This window comes from Bactrocera tryoni, chromosome 2 (genome assembly GCF_016617805.1).
Source record: "Bactrocera tryoni isolate S06 chromosome 2, CSIRO_BtryS06_freeze2, whole genome shotgun sequence".
Taxonomy (NCBI): Eukaryota; Metazoa; Arthropoda; class Insecta; order Diptera; family Tephritidae; genus Bactrocera; species Bactrocera tryoni.
Window position 1 is genome coordinate 29,982,896 of NC_052500.1, and position 18,438 is coordinate 30,001,333.

Genomic DNA, 18,438 nt, shown 5'->3' on the forward strand with positions numbered 1-18,438 from the left:
AAAAATGAAAAATGTTGAAAAAATCTGACCGCCGGCGGACGGCTGTGCGTCATTAACTGAAATATCGGGCGCATAAAAAACAGCGGTGAGCATTAGAAGTGCATGAGCAGTGCGAAAATGCGCCTATCGCGCTAATGCCGAGCACAGACGAAGGGCGCACGCGGAAATCAGCAGTGTAATAACAACAAAATGCACATTAAACGCTTCGTACTCAAGTGTATTAATGTGCGGCAGCTTGTTTTTGTGTGCGCCCACCTCCCCGCGGCTGGCGGCTGACGGAGCGACGTCAATTCTTATTTGCTTAGAATTGAGTTGTTAGCTCAATTTGCAGAGCGTGTGCGCGTACTCATGCACACGCGGTTACGGTTACGCGCTGCCTGCCTTCTCGCCGCCGCCTGTTTGCGGTGCGTGTAGCTAGGCGCGTTTATCCACATGTCCGTCCGCGCGCTGTAGCGCTTACGCGTATGTGCCACTTTGTGGAAACGTCGTTTTTCCGAATGACTTGCGAGATAAGAGTTTCGGTGCGTTGCGAACAAAAAAAACAACAAGCATACATTGTGTGTGTGTTGTTGGTTTTGTTGTTGCTGCTGCTGAGTGTGCACTTAACAGTTGTTGGCCGCGCAGCAACGGCGGCGCGCATTTTGCACTCCAATTGTTTGTTGCACGCTGGCAGCGTCGAGACGATTTGTTGTACAACACATTGTTTGTTGTCGAAACTTGTGTTTTTCGCGTTTTCATGTTTTTTTCTGACTTTTTTGTGATTTCCATATTTTTCGCATTTTGTATGCACACAAACGCAGCGGTCGCTGCCTGGCGGCTTGGGGGTGTGTGGCACGCCAAATGTCTCTTTACAAATTAAATTGTTTGGTAAATTCACTAAATGCTCTTGTACTCTCAAGAGACTTCAGCGCGGCGGGAGCAATGCCGAATGCCAGCGGGATCTTTTGAAGAAGTCATCATAGTCACATTTACGGCGGCTCAGCTCATCATTCCAAGCCGCTTCTAACGGTTCCGTACACACACATCGACAAGCACTTCAAGTTAAGCCTTTGCTTAACCTCTTATTATCGCTTCGATTGTAACTGTAAATTGATAAATTGTGCGTGACCGCAAAATAACGTGTGCGCATCCCAATTCCCTCAACGCTCTGCGCGCTACGTGGCGTACAGCGCAGACAACCCGTCGCGCAGTTATCTTCGGTTTCCCAATTCCAGTAGCCGCATAGTCCCGCTGCGCCTAGCAAGCCGACCTTTGTTGGTTTTGTTGTCGCTTCTTGTTCTTCCTTCTTATCCTTTCTTTACCTACACGTTTGCGTCTTCCTTCGCCTGTGTGTGCCTTCTTCCCGTGTGTCTTGTCTTTTGTGGCGCGCGTTAACATGTGTTGCTGTCTTCTCATAATTAATGTTAGGCTACTTATCCGCTCGTTTGTGGATTTAATTGATTGCTGGGAAATCCTTTTGGATGAGCATAGATGTTACTTAGAAGAACGAGTTTAATTGTCTGCCAATTTTTAGTAGAAAATCAGTTGACTTTTCCGGTTTAATTATAAAGTTTTGTGACAGTTAAACAATTTGGTAATTGTCGAGGTCATGGAAAAAATGCTGAACAATTTAATTTGTTGCATTGTAAATTATATGTCAGAAGCTGAGATCTTTAATGTATTAACTCGTCATAGCAATTAGTCGACCTTCTCATCTTTTCACTATAAATTTTGAACTTTGTCGCTGTCACATCGCGCATCATGACGGAGCGACAGGAAACCTCAGACTTAACCCTATAAACTAAGGCAATTGACTTGAATCCTCGGTGAGCACTGATCTACTCAACCCTTAAAAGGCTGCGAAATCCTTTTGGCTCGTAGTGGAGTACATGAGAGTCATTCAAATATAAACTATACTCTCAGTTCGTCTCGCCACAGTTGTATAGGTTTTAACCGAGCACTGTCCGATTGCCATACATTCCGTCATTGTCTAAATGGAGACTTGGAGCAAGCGTCTCGTTTCTTCCTACGGCAAAGCGAGCAAATCAGTTGAAATCAACACCGCACTGAAGAGAGGGTGGGGATACCGCACTGGCAGCAGGCAGCAGGCTTCTGTTTCGCAAACTGTCGGTTTTGCGACATGGAACAGGAAAATTGAAAACACTTGCTTCTAGATTGCCCAGCAATTTTTAGAAACAGGCTCAGGGCCTTAGGTTCCATCACCTCACTCGCGCCCAGCAAGCTCCTGGAATTGTTCAGAGTGCTGGACCTTTGTGATATCGAGAAAGGCACAATGGACCATAGGTCTCAGTGCAAAGCCTCCATTATTTTCTATATATCCAATGAATCAACAAAAGTGATTAAGAGTCTAACATTGAGATCAACGTAACGCTAACTAGTTTGGATTTGGTTTGATGGCTGATACCTCAGCGAGGCGAGGGATCACACTTAGACTGTTCCTGAAGCTATACGAAACACTCCTGTGGGTGGACATCAGCTATCGGCAAAAACGACCTGAACATTTCACAAATCTGCTTCGATGTTTTATTACTTTTTTCTTGGTTCCTGTTAAAAGCGGGACATTCGAGGGAAAAAGTGTTGAGATGATTCTACCTCATCTTCTTCCAAACAGCTAATGTAGCAGATGTTCAATCTTAATGCCAGAATCCCGATCCAACTAGTGAACTACAAGATACCAACTGAGCTCCGTTCCCGTTTCTCATTTATTGAGATTGAAGTAGAACTTGCCCTAGCAATATCATCTGCTTACAGTTTCCTATAATATCGCTGTGACCTGGCATACAAACCAGTCTAATCATAAGATAACTCTATGTTAGAGGGAAGGAGTCTAGACATCCTTTCACTAGTTTTGAGCGCACAGTTAGCGAACTCAAAGCTAATATCACTACCCTACTATCGGAGTGGATATTCACCATTCTGACTTAAGCAGGTTGTGCTCCGAAACAGTACATCTATAGCTACTTTTAGAGCTGGCGCTTCAGCTTGGAAGACGCTAAAGTGTTCACGAAACCTACAACTGAAGCTAATGGAAAGTTCCTGCAGGATATTCTTCCATCAACACTCCCCTTATGTTTTGAACAATCCGTAAAAAAGCTCACCGCCCATCGCTTCCAGGGGTTCTTCCCTCTCATGACTCCCTCGCAGGTAACTGTTTACTTTCGGACATGAAGCTGGACGCAAGTAAATGAAGTTGCTGATTGTCGACGAAAAGTAAAACGTGAACTTCAGTTGTTTCACATAATTGACCAAGCAGTTGCAAATATATTTTTTTAATATTCCAATTCACTTACAGATTGCAACCAAGCATACCAGTCTACACTACCACTACGATTCAAGGAAACAACAACTTCTCTAGGGTAAAGAATCAAATTGCCAACATATGCAATTAGGTTTCTAGGGATTAGCAGGACAATTGGCAAGCAGCAACACACAGCCGAAGAGACAGTCACAGTCGCAGATGACAACTGACAACTGACAACTCAATATCGGAAGATCAGTTTAATCCGTTGCGAATGTATGGGGCGCTTGGTGTCGCAAATTAGAAACGGCAAAGGTATAAATACAATTACTGTTTGCCTGGCGCATTTGCAGCTCGGTTCTGCTCTACTTTCAACGAACTCTACCTCCACACATACATATGTATGTCCATCCATACACATTTCACATTTTCAAAATTGGCTTCACAAAGCGCAAGCCAAAAAAAGGTAAGATAATAACGACAATGCGAGGTAGAACCCCTACAAATGTGTGTCAACAATAAGAAAAATATTTACACGCACCAGATAATCTACTATTTGTATGACGTTGTTCACACCAGCGGTTTCATGCTCACGAATTCGATGCCGACGCGCTGGCGCTGCTGCCGAATTGATCGCTCGATCTCGTCATTGATCGGTTTGCAATGGGAAAAGTGTGTCACTGTTTGTTCGGTATGATGTTTCAGTGAAGTGTTGTTTTTCACCAATTTTTGCTTTTTTGTTTCTTGAAGGGAAATTGTCTCTGCCGTGGCCGTGGCAGAGTTAAAGTGTCTGTGCCGACAATGTTTGTTGAGCTAAAAGTTTTAGTTCGGATCTAACTAAAGTATGAGCTGTCGACTATTTGACGAATTAAGAAGAAAATTGCTTTATCACAAATTGTTTACTGTGTTTAAAGACTTGATATGAACTATATACCGTTATAAAAAATGTTGTTGCAAATGTATAAAAAGAAGTTTCTTGGAACGATTGTTGTGACAACTAAGTTAGTACCTTCAACTTTATCAAACTATTCCAGACATTAATTAGGTTAGGAGCTAAGGTTATGTTAAACTGGTAGGCCAATATGCCACGCATATACTAGTTTTGGTCCTTTGTGATACCAGATGAAGATCAGTCCCTAGGTCCAAGAGAAATAGTCATCCTTTAGGATATCTGTGCTTTACGCGAATTTTAATAGACTCTGCGGAATAACTATCGATACCTCCTCCAGTGTATCATACCGCGGAGATCTCAGATGCTTACAGCGTAGTCACAAGAGTTGCTTCATTGTTTCTCCGGTGCCCTGCTCTAAACATTTCCTGCAGTCTTTTCGATCCATTATTAATTACATTAATTAGCTTTAATAAAACTATTTTCAAATTTTTGAATTTTTCGTCTTTATGGAAATCACTTTAGAACTCAATATTTTGCAGAAGGGCTCTGATTCATATTACACTTCATTTGTCCAACTATTTGTAACATTACCTTTAAGTTTAATTTATATTTCCCTTCTTTTTCAAGAGTATAGGTCCTTACTATTGAAAACCGGGTGATTCCAACAACTTTAAGAGGATCCAGTGATAGATCAATTGTTTTGGCTTCAAATACAAGTAGGACCCTACCTAAAACCTTATTGGATTAGTAGCAAAATAAAAGCTAACCTTTCCCTGTTCAGTCTACAGTAATGTCTAAACGTTACAGTGAATGAACTTTTACAAGACGTTCGTATTCGGAAACTTTCGGACATCTTCGCTTGTAATTTTAACTAAAACTTCAAAGTAACTACTTCTCAGCAAGACTTATGTCACTACTAAGTCATAGATTCATCTTTGTCTATAGCGATTGTCTTGGAAATGATGATTCTGAAACTTTTTTACATCTAAATGTCCAAATAAATCACTGAATGAAAAATTAAGGAAGAAAACCTTGATAGAATATAAGAACTTCAGAACCATGGTCCCTTGTAACACTATTTCTTTTCTAAAATATCCTTTACATAAGGTTTCTTATTTGTTCACTTTAAAGCTGAGACCTCAGATGCTCTCGTAAGACAATTAAAAAAAATATTTTATGGAAGCATAGTCTCTCTTTAAAGCGCGCTCACTGACTCTGATACCAACATAATATATTTTTAAATTCTCAAAAAACTGGATCAACAAATGCCGAGCGCCTGCTACGAGTTGATTCGGGGATCATCCCGAGCAAAACACATGCTTTCGCAAATATTTTGAGAAATAACAAACAGAATTGGAAGGGAAGTAAATGTCAAACAAAAGTCGCCTAAGCGTCTAACAAAGCGTGAGGATCAATTTGTAGAGTAGGCTGCAACTCGAGTGGCTTGCTTGTTGAATACTGCAAAGCAGAGTTGAATGTAACTACCTGGGAATTGTTGTTATTGTTTACTTAGAAATTTTTATGATTGACAATTGTCAAGTCGACACACAGAGCACAGTTCTCATCTGCGTAAGGCGCGATAATTTGATTGGATTGTCAAACGGTAGCGCCCCACATGCATACATATCTACGTATACAGTAAGGACGAATAACGCAATGGACGGACGGAAAGCAAAAGTGCAGATGAATGGGATGACAGACAGGCAGTCTGACAACAGCAACGGAGCTAAGATAGCTGAAGTGAGGTAGTCACCAACACTTGTGTGTGTGTGTGTGTGTATGTAGCTGTGTGGGGAGAGCAGGCTGCGTGTGTTTTAGTCTGCACGTAATGCTGCATGTCGGACCCTAATTGGTATTATCTGCTCGTTGGCGAATTTAAGCCTCATTTGAGGGACACTTTGTGGATTTGCGCGTATTTTTTGCACACGCTGTTGTCGTCGCTTTGCCTTTCACATATACACACACGCATTTGGGTGCCGGAAATTAGCTCCGGTTTGTGGCACATCCCTAAACATATCCGTTGCCACTGTGTGCGCGCGCGCTTCCTTACACTCTCCCATCCGCTGCTATCTCATTGCAGACTCGGCGCTATGTTATGCTATCAGTCCAGGGGCCGCTTGCCACACAGCGGTGAGACGGTGTGACAATTCGCAGCCGCTTTTCTGATTGACAACTGATGCGTGCAACAACAGAAGTAAAAACAATAATAACAACTCGGCGCTGTTGAGCGCACTTTAATCGAATATTTTCTTGATCACTTAATTTTCATTGATTTTGTCGCATTTTTGCACCCAAAAAGGATGCGAGCGAAATAATTATTCGAAAATGTGCAAAATGGGACTGTGGTAATTTTGGGTAACGCTTGATGGGATTAAATTTCAGTGCCACACGCACTCACACACACATGTATTTATGCAATTTGCGACCGCTGGCGGTAATGCGATCCGCATTTGCAATTTTCGCACAGATGCGAAAGGATTAAGCAACGGAAAAATTGTCAACCAAACAAACGACAACAAAGCAAACGGTGCTCAGTAACGAATTTTCACCCAAAAATAAGTGCAAATTTCGAATAAAATCGCTGCGTTTTCCCACTAAACTAAATTAATCAGCGTCAGCTGCGCCTTTATTTCATACACGCACACACACATGGGCGCGCACTTACCTCCCAAGCCAGGCTGGGCGCCGTCGGCTCGCTGCACAGCTTCACCACAAATGGGCCGTAACGCGTACCGCGGCTAAGCCGCACCTTCGCGTACACGCCGCGCTCCCGTATATCCAAGCCGTTTACGGAATCGTCGCGTCCACGCAAACGCGCCAGCTGCGTGAAGAAGTCTTCCGCGTGCGCTTTACTGCCAAAGAATGAATTGTACATTGGATGCGCTGTACCGGACGCGGAGGTGGGCGTTGTGGCGGACGTGGCGGCTGACGCTGCTGCAAGCGCTTGTGTCGGCAGGTGTGGTTGGTTTTGTTGTGGTGGCTGCAAGTTAATGCCCTGTTTGTTGTTATTGTGATTGTGTTGTTGCTGCTGCTGATGATTGTGATATGCCGCCCCAATTGGTGTCGCATAAAGTGGCGATGCGTCCAAATCGTATGACGCCGCACTATTGTGGCCGTTTTGTAAAATTGTATTAGCGTTGACGTTGGCGCTGGCGTTGACATTAGCGACGTTTAGGTCACCGCTCTCGCGCTTGTGTTCGCCGCGTTCGTAATTCAACGACGGCTGTGCGGCGCTCGCTGTCAGTGGCGTTGTTGGCAGGTGTGTTTGTTGTTGGTGGAGATGATGCTGCAGGGGAAGTTGGTGATTGAAGTGATTGCTGTGGTGATTGGAGAATGGCACAAAATTGAGGTGTCGCACTGCCGCCGCTTCGTACTCGTCGCCACTATTGCCTGCAAAGAAAGTAGAAAAGAAACGCTGGAGTTAGATATCGATAGAGATGGATTTCATAATAGAAGTTATTGATAGAAGTGAAATAGTTATGATTATGATAGGCGTATAATTTATTGAAAACTTCAATCTCTCATGAGTTTTCAAAATGTTTTTTTTTTTTTAACCACATATGTGTTCATTTATAATGTTTGGCTAGCACTGTTTCTATTAAACTGGAGTCTCAAAATAATCGATGGTATTCGATTCTTTCAGCAGACTCGATATTGAGTCGTATTCCATACTCAAAGGTACGCTGAATCTTGTAGGACTAAACAAAACTAAAATAACTAAAAATGTCCAATTACGACGTCAGATCTCAAAATCTATATAGTTTACTGTCTACTAAAGTCCGCACTATGCTGAATTATAAATATAAATATTATTGTAAATATGTTCTGAAACTAACGTTCATATTTGAAATTCGGATAAGCGTTCATAAAAAAAGGTTTATAGTCCTGAGACACGATGCCGATCAATATATCGGTACTTTAGTTCATTGTAGTTTTAATCGATACTTTTGGACTATCTATTGAACACAAATTATATACAAGAATTCTATAGTTGGCATTGTCAAAATGCCGGTTTTATGTATTTCAAGAATGTTTGCCGATGCCTTAAGGGGTTAAGGGAGTCAGATATTTAGATTGGTTGGTTGTCAGAAAAATCCCTTTTTGTTAATTCACCTGAAACATAATATCTTAGAAATATTTAATATAATATCGGGTGATTTTTTAAGAGCTTGATAACTTTTTTTTAAAAAAAAACGCATAAAATTTGCAAAATCTCATCGGTTCTTTATTTGAAACGTTAGACTGGTTCATGACATTTACTTTTTGAAGATAATTTCATTTAAATGTTGACCGCGGCTGCGTCTTAGGTGGTCCATTCGGAAAGTCCAATTTTGGGCAACTTTTTCGAGCATTTCGGCCGGAATAGCCCGAATTTCTTCGGAAATGTTGTCTTCCAAAGCTGGAATAGTTGCTGGCTTATTTCTGTAGACTTTAGACTTGACGTAGCCCCACAAAAAATAGTCTAAAGGCGTTAAATCGCACATGATCTTGGTGGCCAACTTACGGGTCCATTTCTTGAGATGAATTGTTCTCCGAAGTTTTCCCTCAAAATGGCCATAGAATCGCGAGCTGTGTGGCATGTAGCGCCATCTTGTTGAAACCACATGTCAACCAAGTTCAGTTCTTCTTGTCCAATAAAGTAAACTGAGTGCGAAACTTGGTCACAATCGCATTAATTGTTTGCTCACTTGGTCGATTATGTAGACCATAAATCGGACGTAAAGCGCGAAACACATTTCGAACCGAACACTGATTTTGGTAATAAAATTCAATGATTTGCAAGCGTTGCTCGTTAGTATAGACTTACTCATGATGAAATGTCAAAGCATACTGAGCATCTTTCTCTTTGACACCATGTCTGAAATCCCACGTGATCTGTCAAATACTAATGCATGAAAATCCTAACCTCAAAAAAATCACCCGATATTATAGAAAATTTGTGATAAGTCCGACAAATACTTTTAGCGATATTCGATAATTAGCAAAAAAAATTCTTACACGCTCTGGAACGTTCGAGAGTAAGTAGCTAGCAGCAGTAAACTTTTAATTGCGCTTCTCCCAAAACGACGTTTTTGTATTAATGCCCACCGAAACTTGAAAACCGCTCCATAGATTTTAATGAAATTCATACAACTTTTTGAAAACACGAAAAGCTAGTGCCTCAACTAAGTACTGTTTTTAATTTTTTTTTATAGTATAATTCATACTATATTTTATTCCCGGCAAACTAGAAATTGTATCCTTGAGCCGCCATTTTGTTATTTAAAAAAGCTTCAACCAGACAATACATTCTATACTAAATATTAATAAAAACTAGGTTTTTTGTCCGATTGATTTTATAAGAATCTCCAGGAGTAGTGCTTGTCGACACAAGAAGCTTCGTTTGGAACTGAATCAAAACAAACAGTCACTAATTTCAAAATTATTTTTTTAATTTCTGTCAAGTCAAGTTGAAATCTTTTTAAACTATGCTATAGTTTTACTTTTAGATAATAAAATAATTTACTGGCCAAAATTTATTTAAAATTGTGAACTTTTCATGTCCCTGACTACATCTAACCCCTTAACAAAGATTAGTTACTTTGAAGTGAGTAAGGGCACAATAAACCTTAAGTCGCGGTGCCATCCTCATCTATTTTTCTTTTCTTTAAGTATTTCTATCTCGTTTTCACGATAGTCGCGTCAAAGTAAATTAAGCAGAGTGTAGTGATTACTACTCGGCCGAGGGCTTTCAATTCGGCAGCACTCATCAAAAGAAATCGACACTTGAAAACATTCGATTAAATCTCGAAAACAACTCGCCAAAGGTGATGAGTTCGAATTAGTTTTAATTAAGCGCAAAATTGTGAAATCTTAGTTTTGTAGAAATTTCATCAGCGTTTTTTTTAACTTAGTCTTGACTTTTACTGACTTGATTAAAGGTTTATTCAGGATAATCGAAAAAATATTTCAGTAAAAATGTTAATAGAAAATGTTTGACCTTAGGTTAGGTTAGATGGCTGATCAAAAATCGCACTTGGACTACTATATATAGATCTTTGTGAGGCCGTAGAAAAGAAGAACTCCTGTGTTCGAACTTATAAATTGGCAAAACGCTTAGTAGCACAGACGTTTAATTTCCATTCCCGCCAGCTCGGTGGGATGTCTGAAGCTAAGCGTTCCCAAGTGGTTAAGTTTTGACCTACCAAACGTCGAACAGTCAAGAAGAAAGTTTTGAGTTGTTTCCAACTCATCTTCTTCCATACAGCTTCTACAGATGGCGTCTGGTAGGATTCCTAGTTTTACTGCTTGGCGCCAATAGAGCAATGGCTTGTTAAAAACCCCAAAACTAGGGAGAGACTAGCCTTACTGAGGGCAAAGATATCACCAGATATCTTGCGATCGATCTTGGGTTTACAGTCTTTTGTAACAGCGCATGTACCGATGGAGCGCGTCTGGTTGCTAGCTGAACCTTCCTCAGCGAGTGAGGTTGAGGCAATCCTCACATACTGCAACCCGTTAGTACTCACGTGTGACTGAAGGGTAAAAAGGCTGGAGAGAAGCGAGACACTATATCGGCAAGCGCTGATTCTGTTAAATGTGAAGTCCGTCGATCCTCCCAGCAAAACCAAGGGAGCCATAAGCTATGTGCTGTTTAAATGTTGTCTCATATGTACCGTTACTATTGAGTCAATAATTATATGAAGAAAAAAATACTATACGATGAAGTGATCTGAGAAGAAAACGACTTTGCAATGTCAAGCGCTCGATACTTCTATGAAATCTGAAATGCAAAAAAAAATATCTTTCTTTAGTGTCTGTCGACTGTGCTTATCAATCCAAATGTGGACATTTCGAAAGGCTCTTCCATTGCATGTCTTCCATTGAATCATCGAAGAATTGTGTTTTCACTTCGTGCTATCGTTGCTTTCAAACGCCAGATAAGATACAAATATCGTAAATTAATCAAACAAATTTGGACAACCGAAATACAACGGTATCTAGCAACGTACATAGCTAATTTGTGGTGTCAAACAACTGTAAATAATTATGAAATGTACGGCGTGAATACTCCAATTTACTTTGTACCAGAGACAAGATAGAGATTAGTTAAGGCCAAGTGGCTTCTTGACGGCACAAAACAGCACTTATATGCATGTATGTGTGTGAGTGTCTGTGTGTTTGCCTAAATAGATGCATATGTATGTCTATTTGAACGGCAGCATTGTCACCGATTTGACATCAAGTCAATAGATAGGACTGGCATTATCTCTTCTGGTGGATCTCTTTAGCGACGTGCACATATACATATTTGTACATACATACATACATACATTAATATAACAGTACATGATTAGCGATGTGTCATCGTTGTCAACGATTTTTCGTTGACAATAATTACAGTAACAACAAACAATGCGGCAACAAAGTTGTTAACGAGCCAAAGTGGGCAGTTTCGCAATCTCAGCGTTTCTGAAGAGCCAAAAGACAGCACAACACACAACAACTACAAAGTACTTGCAAAATAGAATATGATATGTGACGGAGAAGACGATGAGAAGGCAGTCAATATACAAATAAACAAACCGTTTGACAGGCGCGATCCGATATCGGAAGAGTCATTCAGATAATCGTGTATAAATATATAGCACTGACAAAATAAACAAACACATATTGAGATAAGCGATATATTCGACATGACATTGTATCTGTCTATGGCACATACGCACGTAGTTTGTTTAGTAAAACAATAACATAACGATTTTAATTTTAAAGGCGTTTAATTCAAGTGTGGAGACCTTAGCTCCAGTTGCAATAAAACACGACAAAACTGTTACAACCTTCACAATTGCATTTTTTATACCATAAAAGGGTATGAAAAGATCTTTATTATATTTCGTAAATTTACCTAGAGAAATAAAAAAGTTTTCCATACAAGGACTTGGTTTTCATCGTTCAGTTTGTATGGCAGCTATATGTTATAGTTGTCCGATCTGAACAGTTTCTCTGTATGTTATAGCCTTGGCTAGCACTATAATCTATGTTGAACTAAGTGAAGATATCTCCTCAATTGAAAAAGTTTTTCATACAAGGACTCGATTTTGATCGTTCAGTTTGTATGGCAGCTATATGATATAGTTGTCCGATATCAATGTTTCCCACAAATGTGTGGCACCTTAATGATAGAAAGATATGTGCAAGATTTCAGATCGATATCTCAAAAACTAAGGGACTACTACGTTTATATATATTACAGGGTCTCTTCCATTTCCTGCTGCATGTTACAAACATCGTGGTAAACTTAATATACCCTGTGCAGGGTATAATAAATCGAGAAAACACTTATATTTGAGACTATATCAGATATTTCATTAAAAGAAAAAATCATTAGAGAAGCTTAAGCTGCTATAGTTTTACCTGCTCTAATCACCAAATGTACGGGAACCCGTATCATTAGAGTTCTAACTCGAAGTTATTAGTGAAAACTACCTCATTATCTATCACATCTTGTTATCTGTTTGATCTTAACTAAATTGCGCATTCCGCCTTCCGCCGTGCGTTGGACCACACACATTTCCGGCTGCATCTATAACTGTACACGGCATGTGTGTGGCCGCGCGCACCTTGTAACGCCATTTAGTATGCTACGCAAATAACCGCAAGCCAAAACTAAATAATCAGCCAAACAATCTATAAAATAACAACAACAATTATGCTGTTTAAATTAGTTCAAAGTTCTGCATTTGTTGCCGCAGCCGCGGCGTTAGCCGGTTTGTCTCTAAACTAGGCCGCTAAGTGTGAAAACCTTCACCAGTTGCGCCGAACAATGAGTGCCGACCGCAAATTTGCATAGCGCTTATCTCAAGGATTCACATCCGCATGTCAAATTACATGAGCGCACGCCAAAAGCAAATATATGTGCATGTGAATGTGTGTGTGTGTAAATAGTGTTGCACAAAGGTTGTAATAAAATGGGAGTTCTAAGCAAATAGTCGCTTATCTGCAGGATCTCACAGCATCGCACAACGCTCAAGTGTGACTTCTGACTACGTGTAAGGAAAATGGTTTTAGTCTGGAACTTTAAAGACCGAGTCATTCATGACCCAACCTGATCTTTAGTTTTCTATACAGTCAATATTTCTTTTCAACTGGAAAGTACTTCCGCACTTCTTTGAGATCTCTGTTGTTTTTGTTAAGCATATCGTGGCATAAACAAGCGAAATCCTTAAATATCCAATAAATGTGGTTTCTTAATGAAATGAAAAATATTTTTAAGAGGTTACATGGGTTTACGGGTTTCAAAAACTCAATTTTTTATTGTCTTATTAAATTTTACAGCATCTCTAGAATTGTTTCGGAGACACAGCCTTGAAAACTTGTGCGGTCGAGGCTGCTAGGCTAAGTCTTTAAATGCGTTTTTCTCGAAACTGTGTTTTTGAAGTATTCGACGCAGTACCCGCCGGGGGAAGCAGAGGAAGAGGAAGACCTCCACTCCGTTGGAAGGTCCAAGTGGAGAAGGACCTGGCTTCTCTTGGAATATCCAATTGGCGCCACGTAGCGAAAAGAAGAAACGACTGGCGCGCTGTTGTTAACTCGGCTATAATCGCGTAAGCGGTGTCTACGCCAATTAAGAAGAAGAAGAAGTGTTTTTAAAGTCGGTTGGCAAGATTTCTCGAGAACTACTCAAATCGATCTTCATTGAATTTAACACAGGTCTTTGAGAAACAATTCTTAAAGACTTGGACGAAGGATTTTTTTTCGATTACAACTAAGTATTTGAAAAAAAAAATGTCGGAAATTTTCAATGAAATTTTCTTTTTTTCTAAAAATGTATGCCAAAAATCCAATTTTTAGTTTTTTTTCCTTCGTCCAAGTTCTAAGTTAAGGTTTTAACTAAAACATGTATTTTTCACTTTAGCTGATCTTGTAAGGAGTTATCCTGATAACGCGTGTGTGTCTTTTTTCCGAGAGGTCACCGAAAATGTCGTAGCAATGGCCGAGTTTAAAATATTTTTTCCAAAAATTATAAAATTTCCTTCTTCTTTGTTGAAAGAAGATGTTTTTTACTCGAGGAAACCCATGTAATCCCTTAAATTAACAGAAATTCTTTTACAATTCGTTGTTGCTGTAAGGTCATAAAAAGACTTGAGGAATAATTCTCATGCGCTAGAATTATATAAATGTTCGGAAATCGTTTTGAAAAATGTTGTTCTATTGATAGTTATTGAGCGAAAATAAATTCGAGTTCGTTTCTTATACGAAACCACACTGCAGCGGAAAGTATGACATAACTAGTATTTTAAGATTTAGGAGACACAATTTTCCAAAGCTGTTTTGTTTGAAGAACTGCAATTCACAAAGAGAATTTCACAAATATTCCTTTGTTTTTAATCGCTGCCGAACGTTACACGATTTCAGAATATTTCAGAATATCATCTTTATAATCGTTTCTATAATTTTGGATCTTACGTGCACATTAAAAAGGCGAAATGAAGAAAGTGATCAGTCGAAAAGAGAAAAGCCAAGTAAAATTGGGCAACCAAAGCTATAATATACTACAAAACACAAAAAAAAATATTATATACAACGTCATAACGCATAATTCCCTGAGGTACCTTGGCGTTACGATTGATACGAGACTGAATTTGAAAGCGATCGTTGAAAAACAATGGTGGCCATAGCCAAAGTAGGAGAGCCCTACTAGCTAAAGTCAGCCAGTCAACACTGATGTACCCGGCTCCTATATGAGAGACAGCACTGCGCCAAAAAACAAATGACAATAAGGCGAAGGCAGTGTCCAGGTTATGTGCTATTGGAACGGCCTGTGCGTTTAGAATGGTTTCACATGAAGCGGCCAATATAAAATCTGGTCTTATGTCGCCGTTTTTAATGACCTCAGAGCTACTTAAGTAGAGCCTATCAAAAATCTAAAGCTATGAAAAAAGAAGTGACAGGCGAACCACGAAGAGTGGCAAAGACAATGGGATGCGACAAAAAAAAGAAAATGGACGCATCGGCTCATTAAGAACGTACCAGCCTGGATTGAGAGACCACACGGGGAGACAGACTTTTATCTGACGCAATTCTTGACGGGCCATAGCTGTTTTAGGGAATACATCCATTCATAGACTTGGCCACGATGACGACAAAAAGTGTTCAGTCTGCAACAGTGCGGATAAAAACGCCGAGCATATCTTTTTCTCCTGCTCGAGATATGTAGTGGACAGAACTACCATCGAACGATACCACCATCGAACGATTGATAAACCAAAGGCTGACGTCCGACAATATTATAAGTCACATGCTGCAAACAAAGCTGGTTTGGGCTTAAATGAAATAGCGAAAATAAAAGAATGGGTCGCAACAGCGATCCAAGAACTCAGTATAAGAGAACGGCAGCGAAGAAGTTTAAGAGCAGCTGAATAATCCCGCAGGAAGTTTGTGAACAAGCATTCCTGCCAAGCTTGGTTCTGCGTAATGCCTAACGGCGGTCCCGCAGATCCAAATACAAGCTAAAGCAGCCGGAGTTAAAGATTTTGTACGTAGGAGTACTGCTCCGCAAGTTCAGTAAAGTTAGTTAATACTGATTGGGTGTGATCCCGAAAGAGGCAGCATCATTGGAAGATTCCCCTTAGAAATCAAAAAAAAACATAAGTACTGTATCGATCAGTTTATATGAGCGCTATACGTTAAAGTGATCCGATCTTGAAAATTCCTTAAGATGCTGGAATACTTTACACTAAATTTTGTGAAGATATCTACTTGAGTTTGTATGGCAGCTATATGCTGAAGGCGATATGAATAATTTCTTCGAAGATTGCACAGTGAACTCCGTCATTAACCCATACCACATTTTGTGGAGATTTTTCGTGTAATGAAAAAGTTTTCCCCACAATAACTTGACTTCCATCGTTCAACTCCTATATTCGCCTGTTAGATATGTGCATGCTATGGTGCTCCAATGTCGGCGGTTTCGAAAAACGAGCAGCTTTTTTGGAAAAAAAGACAGAGTGCAAAATTTCAGCGCGATATCTCTAACACTATTTGACTAGTTCGGGTATATACAGACAGAAAAACGTACGAGTATTAAGGCTGAGCGCGAATTTCATGCTCAATAATTGTAAAAAAAAGTAAAAATTAAAAATTCCATTACCATTAATTGTAAAAAATTAACTAAATTAAGTTGGGAATATTTGTTTCAACAGCTCGCCGCACTACCCACACATTACAAGCACCATTACTTAGTAATCAGTTACTTCCAATGCTGAGAAAAATAGCGTATTTTGTTGTAACCGTACCTGATACAGCATAGCGATCGAAAATCATATTCAAGCCGCGCGTTGCAATCCCAAATATTTGGTTTTTCTATGGTTAAGTTAAGTACTTTTTACTTTTTATTTAGTTTAAGCAGTCATGCAAGTATACTGCATATGCCGACGGCGACTGCAACTTGAGTTGAACACTGATTACTTTTAGAAGAATTTATGCCGCTCTCAATTAAATGATAGGCTAAATTATAATTATTATTAAATTATAATTCATTTGTGTGAACAATGCATATTTATATTTTTAGTTAACCCTTAGAAGTACCAGCATGAAATGAGGGAACTTTTTGAGCGTTAATTGCTTAAATGTTTTGAAAGTGATTTCCTTTAATTAGTTAATTTTTTTTATTTTTTTTTTTAATTTTTAAATTATAATTATGTAATTAATGAGCACTAATTATTAATTAATTTTTTTTAATTATGTAATTAATTAATTAAATTTTTTATAAATTATTTTTATGAAGTAGTCGCATATAAAAATCGATTAATTCACGCTTCAGTTTTTGTACTTCATATGTAATTGCATATGTATTGGTAATTATAATTTGACTACTTTAATAACATTTCAGCAGTACTTTGCCCTTTATTCGGCTGCCTTTTTAGAACTTCCACGAATTGTACTTTTTCTAGTTAATTTCTAAATTTCACACCACACTTTCCATTACTATCCATTACTTCCAAGTATTTAATTTTATTTTCACATATTTTTCATATTTTTCATAATTTAAATATAATTTAATATTTGCTTTTTTTAATGGAAATTCTTGGTACTCCAGCACTTTCCGGCGCTCATTTCGCACAACAGCTGTGATTGTGTGGTTGCGGAGTCACAGACGCACTTGTAATTATCCAGTCAGTAATTGAATAATTTAAAACCGCAAGCTGCTTTTCAACGAAATGACACGAAATCAACCGAAATTAAACATATTTTTTGTTATAAATTCCACAAAATATTGAAATTATCATGAAGTTCTTGAAAGCAATGATTTTTCAGTTCTTATTTCTTTTATATTTTTTTGTTTAAATTTCAACTTTTTACAGTTACACTAGCACCGAGTGCGTACGCGTCAAGCACGACTTCTTCAAGAATCACACAAATATGTCGCAAAACGCTCGAGCACTAACTGCGAACGCCGAAGTTAGTTAGTCAATCGTGCGTACCGCTTGTCAAAGACGAATGCGCGTATGAGCAGTGAAAATCGCAGAGCCTGCGAGCGCTGAGTGGTCTGTGTGAGTTGTCTGTCTGCCGGTTGTCTCCGCAAGACTAAATCAAACCAAAGCAAAACGAAATGCTGCAAACGGATACGAGCACGTCCACGACTACGACCACGCAGACACATCAACACCCAAGGCGAATGAACGTTTTAATATTTGAATTGGTTTGGGATGCTACAAGCGGATGTTCGAGATGGGTTGTGTTCGTTCAGTCGGCGTTGCTTCAATGCGCGTCGCTAGCGCAGCTACAGTTAGCGGTGCAGTGGCTTAACGGGGATGAACCGGGATGTGCCATGAGGATGTTGTGGCTGATGACTAAATATTTACTAAGTGTACGTGTCTGTATGGCTCTATGCGCGTATGTGTATGAGTGATCGAGCTGCCTGTAGGGATGGAAGAAGGGTGGCATATGTGCGCTGTGTGTCTTTTTGTTGTTGTTTATTTATAGAATATGTCTGTGTGTGCAAAGCGGCGTTGTTGCTCGTCAATGGTTGGTGGTAGCATCAGCGTGTCTCGTTGCGATGACTATCTGCATCTCGTATCCGCAAACAGCAGGGGATGAACGCAAACACACAGCCATGCACACTCAAACACATACACACACACACGAGTCGAAAGACAGCGCACAGCTTTAGCTACAACTATCGCAACATATTTACAATTATCAAAGCAAAAATAAATACGCGACAACAACAATAACGAAATGTTGCATCCACAATAACCACGAAAATGATGGCAACACAACGAACAACAACAACAAAAACAAAACGCGTGTAAGCGCTTATAGC

At 39.5% G+C, this 18,438-nt stretch overlaps 1 protein-coding gene across 2 annotated transcripts in view; it reads right to left on the minus strand.

Moving 5' to 3' along the window:
* LOC120769232 (transcription factor hamlet) overlaps positions 1 to 18,438 on the minus strand; it is a 96,690-nt gene that overhangs the window by 35,096 nt on the left and 43,156 nt on the right. The window contains exons 1-2 of one of the 2 annotated variants that reach the window (XM_040096131.1): positions 16,409 to 16,748; positions 6,796 to 7,520 (exon numbers count right to left, since the gene is read on the minus strand). In XM_040096131.1, the coding sequence (XP_039952065.1) occupies positions 6,796 to 7,520; positions 16,409 to 16,436 (753 nt within the window). In that variant the 5' untranslated portion in view covers positions 16,437 to 16,748. Of the gene's footprint in view, positions 1 to 6,795; positions 7,521 to 16,408; positions 16,749 to 18,438 lie in introns of those variants that run through there. The other variant, XM_040096130.1, reaches the window with a different exon arrangement.